General features: G+C 35.7%; 1 protein-coding gene across 1 annotated transcript; it reads left to right on the top strand.

Annotated features, from left to right (window-relative positions):
- Window positions 1–1759: 1759 nt before the first annotated feature.
- On the top strand, window positions 1760–2686 carry LOC114923323 (olfactory receptor 14A16-like). The gene has a single exon (XM_029286098.1). The coding sequence runs from the start codon at window positions 1772–1774 to the stop codon at window positions 2684–2686; it is 915 nt and encodes a 304-aa protein (XP_029141931.1). The 5' UTR covers window positions 1760–1771.
- Window positions 2687–7245: the final 4559 nt, after the last annotated feature.

Genomic DNA, 7245 nt, shown 5'->3' with positions numbered 1-7245 from the left:
TTGTGATTATATTTTATAATAATTGCACGTCTCACAATTTACACTGTGGCCCTCATTCTGTTAATTATCTGAGATATTATTATTCTATATGATATGATAACTTCTCCTGGAGGAAACTGTTGTGTTCTTAATGGACAATTATGTTAATAAGCAGACAAGTCAGTTTCATTTTTGGTGTACAAGTCTCTTGTGGGAAACAAAACAAAGATTAATAAACATTCAGAATAGAAATTTATATGACTGCAAATTGATGTTTCAATACATAAAAATTAGTGGGACAGCATTGACTTAGTGGTAAGATATTTAACACTCTTAAAATCATAGAAGACATTATAGTGACAAATAAGTTAGTTATAAATTGAAAATTTAACAGAAAACATATTTCCTTTTTTTCTAGAACAAATTGATATTTATTTCAATATGCTTTATTTTTTATATCTCAGGGTTGGCTTTATAACTTTTTTGCAGGAGGAGAATTCACGCGAATAATTGCATAAGGTAGTTTTTCTGATATAATGGCATTAGAATGTAGCCTGCTTTGGGGATGAGAACAAAGGATTTTAGTATAATTTTTCAGAAATTTCACCTCAGACAGTAGATTTAAAGACAATTTGGAGAGATTTCTATGTAGCTAATAAAGAATGAATTAATTGCATATTTAACATGTTGGTACCTTTTCCACATGATAATTATAAAAGAATAAAAACAGTTATAATTTGCATAAATTTGGATCAAACCATCAGCCATAAGCTGATCATTATTAGGTAAATTAGCATCAGCAAAGTCATTTCATAATCTGTCTGAATAAAAAAAAGGATGGTAATATTTCTAAATGTTTTTTATTTTGTTTTATTTTTTGTTTCTTTTTAAACATTTTAATATTATTGATGATATGTCAGAGTTCAGAGATGTAATAGGTTGTGTATCATTCTGTGGCCAAACTCTCATGGAAGGAATATAGATGTATATTGAAAGAGAGACTGCTTTTTTAAACTGAGCTTTCATCTCTTTCTGATTAATTTATTTTGCTAATATTTGATTTCTTTTGATTAAATATATTTTATAGTAGTATAATTGTTCATATAATACCAATGAAAGAATATCAAAATAGCAGTTGTAAATAAAGTTCTATCTTCCTTTCTTTTAATAATATACCATTAAATGCATGTTTAGGAGACTAATCTTTATGTATTAGTTTAAAGGCATTTTGTGCTTATTTTCTTTACTCTAAAAGCTGCTAGGGTAAAAGAGAGAAGAGGAGAAAAAAACATTTCCATCTGTCTGCCACATAAAACAGAAACATACAGACACACAGCATTTCCAGTGAAAGACATAAGAGTTTATTTTTATGTTTTTATGCTAGATTTACAATTACTTTCTATTAGAAGCACAAAGCACAATATATAACACATCCCACAATTTTACAACAATACCATAACCCTTAACCAGTGGTAAGGGATTGTGTCACTGTTGAAAATGGATTTGAACAGGGTTTTCTTAACCCTAGGTAATCTTTCCGATCATGATAGGAGATAATGAAAGGAAAAATGCCATATTTGTGTCTGGTCCTTAGTGGATTTCTTGGTGGGTAGAATATGGTTTATGCTTATCTTAAATATATTTTGTCTGTGGTCTAGTCCTCTGTTAATTCGGTCCATGCTTAACAATACTTTTTATTTTCTGTTCTTACCACATATCAAAAGGCCACTTACTTCATCTCCCTTTTCTTATTCCTTGCAGTTATGACCTGCAGCTTTCTCTTAAATGTCACATGGAGAACCAAACAACAGTGTCTTACTTTCTGCTCCTGGAATTCTCACAAAATCGGCAACTGCAGCTTTTGCATTTCTTCTTTCTCTTTGTGTTATATTTGGCAACTGTAACAGCAAATCTTCTCATCATCACTGCAATAGCTTTTGACCATCGCCTGCACAGCCCCATGTATTTCTTTCTTATGAATTTAGCTGTACAGGACCTGGGCATTGTTTCAGTCATTGTTCCCAAATCCATGATCAATTCTCTCATGGATACCAGACACATCACTTATTTTGGTTGTGTTATTCAAAACTTTCTCTTTTTCTCCTTTGAAGTTTCTGATTTCTCCCTCCTGACAGTTATGGCATATGATCGGTATGTTGCCATTTGCAATCCACTGCACTATGAGATGGTGATGAATTGGAAAGCCTGCACTGAAATAATAATAGTAGTGTGGTTTGCAGGTCTTCTATGTGGCACATTGCATACCATTGGCACTTTTTCCATACTTTTTTGTTCTAATGTTGTCAACCAATTCTTTTGTGAAAGTCCACAATTGCTAAAACTATCCTGCTCTGGCTTAAATCTACTTGAAGTTGGAATTGTTATAGCCAATATCATTACTTCACTAGGTTGTTTTACTTTTATTATTGTATCTTATGCAGTGATCTTCAAGGCAGTATTAAGAATCCCTTCTGATCAAGGCAGGCAGAAAGCCTTATCCACCTGTATTCCCCACCTTACAGTAGTGTCTATGTTAGTATTAAGTGGAAGTTTTGCTTATGGGAGACCTCCCTCTAACACACCATCTTACTTAGATATTGGGTTGACTGCTCTGTATTCCCTCCTTCCACCCCTGTTCAATCCAATTATATATAGCATGAGAAATAAGAATATCAAATTTGTCCTTTCTCAATTGTGGAGTGTCTGACAAATTCTTTTAATGTTATGTAGATTCTGTTCACCACAGTTTTGCATTTTTTCTGGCTTTTCTTTTACTTCTATGAATAGAGGATTAAGGTAGAAAGGGATAGTTGGGATGGAGGCAAATCCGAAATCTCAAACCAGGAAAACCTAGCACTCTAGATTTTGCTTAATATAGGTCCTGCATCCTAAACTACTGTCAATTCATTCTACAGATGCTAAATATGGATTGTTTGACAGTTCTGGCATTCCACAGGCTGATAATTCCTTATATTTAATGATAATTCCTTATATCTCCATGTGAGGATCAGGGTATAATGTGAATGGGGGAAATACCTTCAATCTAGAGGAGTTTTAAATGTTGTGGCCTATTTTCCCCTTTGCTTTCCTATACAAAATAGCTTCCCTCTAAGGTTGGCAGATAATATAACTAGTTAAAGCTTCAGCTTTTCCAAAAGTACATGGGCCTTGATAACATTTCCCTCCTTAATTGATCATTTATTCCTAAAGTTTGATATTTTGCATCTTTCAGCCTGCCCGGACAATTCTCTATAGTTTTCTGTGCAATCTTTTTCAGAAGGGGTTTGCTATTGCTTCCTTTAAGGACTGAGGTGGGGTGGTAGCCCAAAGCCATCCAGCTGGCTACATTCCAAAGGTGGAATAGAAGTCTAGACTCTTGATTTCTAAACCAATGCCTTAACTTCTGTGTCAAACAGATTTCCGAGTCTTTAGCTCAGACTATTATTTGTTTCTTTTAAAAATGTTTTGGCAAAACCAGACACCTGGCAGGATGAGAAAGATTTGTGAGCTTTTACTGTATCACATACACTTTTGATAATCAAGTAAAACAAAAAATGGAAGAAATTAAATTAGCATGATACATGCTTCTAACGAATAAAATAATAATGATGAAATTTTTTTCAGAAATCTTACATCTTGGTACAAACTGGAAGAGATAAGACATGTTTTCTGATCCAATGCATGGACAAAGGAAGATAGATAGATCTACATCAAGGATGATACCTTACTGAAATGTCCTTGAGAAATAATGAATTCTATCCAAGCTATTGATAATGCATATCAAATGCCATATCACTATTTTTGTGATATATCTGCCACGACCCTCAAGTGTATACAATATGGAAGATTCACCAAGTACTTTGGGGCTTGGTATAAGCATACTTTGGAAAGGTGCTATATTTAATCAACAAGGTGACAACAATAACTTCCTTTGATGAAGGTGAGGGGCTTTCAACTAGAGGGATATGAAATTTTCTCCTACATTTTAAATACTCTTTTGAATTTTGCTGTCTTATTTTCTTGATTTATCTGTGGATATTTCCTGTTTACATTACACTTTGCTGTTAAAGGGAGTTTTGCTCTGCTTTAAACTACGATTGATTTTTTCTTTGTTTCTTTCTTTCTAATTCATGAACCTATTATTCCTATTTTATGTGAGAAAAAGGAATGAGCCCATATTTCTTTAAGACTCTTTCTAATTCCAGTTCCACCTAGAAATGTCTGTATGAGCTCTTGGTTTGTTGAAAGAAGTCAGCATTCCATCAAGGATAAAGATAAAATCTGTTTATAAACATTTTCCACCCAGGATTGTTCAAATCTTGAAAGATTTTGCTTGGAACACACAGCTAGAGGGATTTAAATTATTTAAAAGAAACAGACCAAATAAAAGAGGAATTGGAGTTGCTCTCTATATAAGAAATAACTAAATCTCTACAGAAATAGAGCACAACAATGATGAAAACTGTCTTGAATTCACTTGGGTCAATATAAAAGGGGGGAAATGATATTGCCATAGGTGTATACTATAGGCCGCCCAACCAAACAGAGATAATAGATGAACTTTTTGCTAGTCAGTTAACTAAGATACGTAGGAAGCACATCACGATAGTAATGGGGGACTTTAATTACCCTGACATCAACTGGGAGACAAACTCTGCACCAAGTGGAAGATCAAACAGATTCCTGACAAACCTAGCAGACAACTTTGTCTCCCAAAAAGTAGAGAAGGGAACTAGGGGATCAGCCATATTGGACTTAATTCTCACTAACAGAGATAAAATGATAGAAGGTGTTGAAACCACAGGAACCTTGGGGTGTGTGTGTGACCATGCAATATTGGAATTCAACATTATGCAAGCACAAGCAATAGAACACAGTGAAACTAGGGTCTTGGACTTTAAGAGAGCTAATTTCAACAAACTTAGAGAGAGCTTGGGAAGGATTCCATGGATGAGAATCCTCAAGGGGAGAACAACTCAAGAAGCTTGGGAAATTTTGAAAAGTGAGGTTATAAAAGCCCAGTCTAGCACTATACCAACAAAGAAAAACAATAACAGCTCTCAAAAAAACCAGCATGGCCGCAGAAAGAACTATGTGATAAATTGAAAGACAAAAAGGACAAGTATAAAAAAATGGAAAGAGGGGCACATAACTAAGGCAGATCATCAGCAAATAGCCCGAGCCTGCAAAGATGAAGTAAGGAAAGCTAAGGCTCAAAATGAACTAAGGCTTGCAATAAAAGTCAAAAATAACAACAAAAAAAGATTTTTTCAACATGTAAAAAACAAGAAAAAAGTTAAGAAAATTATTGGTCCATTAGTGGGAGAAGGTGGCAAGAAGATGACAAGCAACAGGGAGAAAGCAGAACTACTCAACTCATTTTTGCATCCATATTTACACAAAGGAAAAAAAGTCCAATCTATCAAAAACAGTGTTGTAAACAGATTAAAAATACGTTAAGATAGGCAAGAAAATGGTAAGTGAGCACCTGTCCACCCTAGATGAGATCAAATCACCAGGACCAGATGGACTGCACTCCAAGGTTCTGAAGGAACTGGCAGATGTGATCTCAGAACCGCTGAATTATATCTTTCAAAGATCCTGGAGCACTGGGGAACTGCTAGAGGACTGGAAAAGAGCTGATGTAGTTCCCATCTTCAAAAAAGGGAAAAAAATGGATCCAGGAAACTATAGACCTATCAGCCTGATCTCAATATCTGGGAAGATCTTGGAAAAGATAATCAAGCAATGAATCAGCGAACACCTAGAGGCAAACAAAGTCATTACCAAAAGCCAACAAGGGTTCATCAATAACAGATCATGCCAGACAAATCTTATTGCATTTTTTGATGAGGTGACAAAATTAGTGGACCAGAGGAATGCTGTGGATATAATTTACCTGGACCTCAGTAAGGCATTTGATAAAGTAGACCACAACCTACTACTTGATAAGATAGAAAAATGTGGGTTAGATATCATCACCACCAGATGGATCCATAGCTGGCGGACCAGCTGTACTCAGCATGTGATCCTCAATGGAACTGCATCTACATGGAGGGAAGTGTCTAGTGGGGTGACCTAGGGCTCTGTTTTGGGTCCAGTGCTCTTCAACATCTTCATCAATGATTTGGATGAGGGGATAGATGGAGAACTCATCAAATTTGCAGATGACATCAAGCTGGCCAGAATAGGCAACACTTAAGGCTTAAGATACAAAAAGATCTTGACAGACTTGAACATTGGGCACTATCTAACAAAATGAAATTCAATGAAAAAGTAAGGTTCTAAATTTAGGCAAGAAAAACCAAATGCACAGGTATAGTATAGGTGGTACCTTGCTCAATAGTAGTAACTGTGAGAGAGATCTTGGAGTCCTAGTGGACAATCACTTAAATATGAGCCAGCAGTGTGCTGCAGCTGCCACAAAAGCCAACACAGTGCTAAGCTGCATTGACAGACGGATAGAATCAAGATCATGTGAAGTATTAATACCACTTTACAATGCCTTGGTAAGACCACACTTGGAATACTGCATCCAGTTTTGGTCACCACGATGTAAAAAAGATGTTGAGACTCTAGAAAGAGTACAGAGAAGAGCAACAAAGATGATTAGGGGACTGGAGGCTAAAACATATGAGGAATGGTTGCTGGAATTGGTTATGTTTAGTTTAATGAAGAGAAAGATGAGGGGGGACATGATAGCAATATTACAATATCTCAGTGGCTGCCACATAGAAGAGGGAATCCAGCTATTCTCCAAAGTGTCTGAGGGCAGGACAAGAAGCAATGGATGGAAACTAACCAAAGAGAGAAGCAACCTAGAACTAAGGAGAAATTTCCTGATAGTTAGAACAATTAATCAGTGGAACAACTGCCTCCAGAAGCTGTGAATGCTCCAACCCTGGAAGTTTTTAAGAAAAGACTGGACAGCCATTTGTCTGAAATGGTTTAGGGCAGTGGTGGGATTAAAATATGTGAACAACCAGTTCTCTGTGTGGATGCCGCTTCCAGATGTCCATTCTGGGCCTGGGCAACAAAAAATTAGCTACCAGTTCTGCCAAAGTAGTGCAAACCGGCTGAATCCCACCACTGGTATAGGGTTTCCTGCTTGAGCAGGTGGTTGGACTAGATGACCCTCCAAGATCCCTTCCAACAATATTATTACTATTATTATTATTATTATTATTATTATTATTATTATTATTATTATTATTATTGTTGTTGTTGTTGTTGTTGTTGTTGTTGTTGTTGTTGTTGTTGTCTAAC

Source organism: Protobothrops mucrosquamatus, unplaced genomic scaffold, assembly GCF_001527695.2.
Source record: "Protobothrops mucrosquamatus isolate PMUCROS unplaced genomic scaffold, P.Mucros_1.0 scaffold2875, whole genome shotgun sequence".
NCBI classification, from domain to species: Eukaryota; Metazoa; Chordata; class Lepidosauria; order Squamata; family Viperidae; genus Protobothrops; species Protobothrops mucrosquamatus.
Note: the sequence above shows the minus strand (reverse complement) of the source record. Positions and strands in the feature narration are given on the sequence as shown.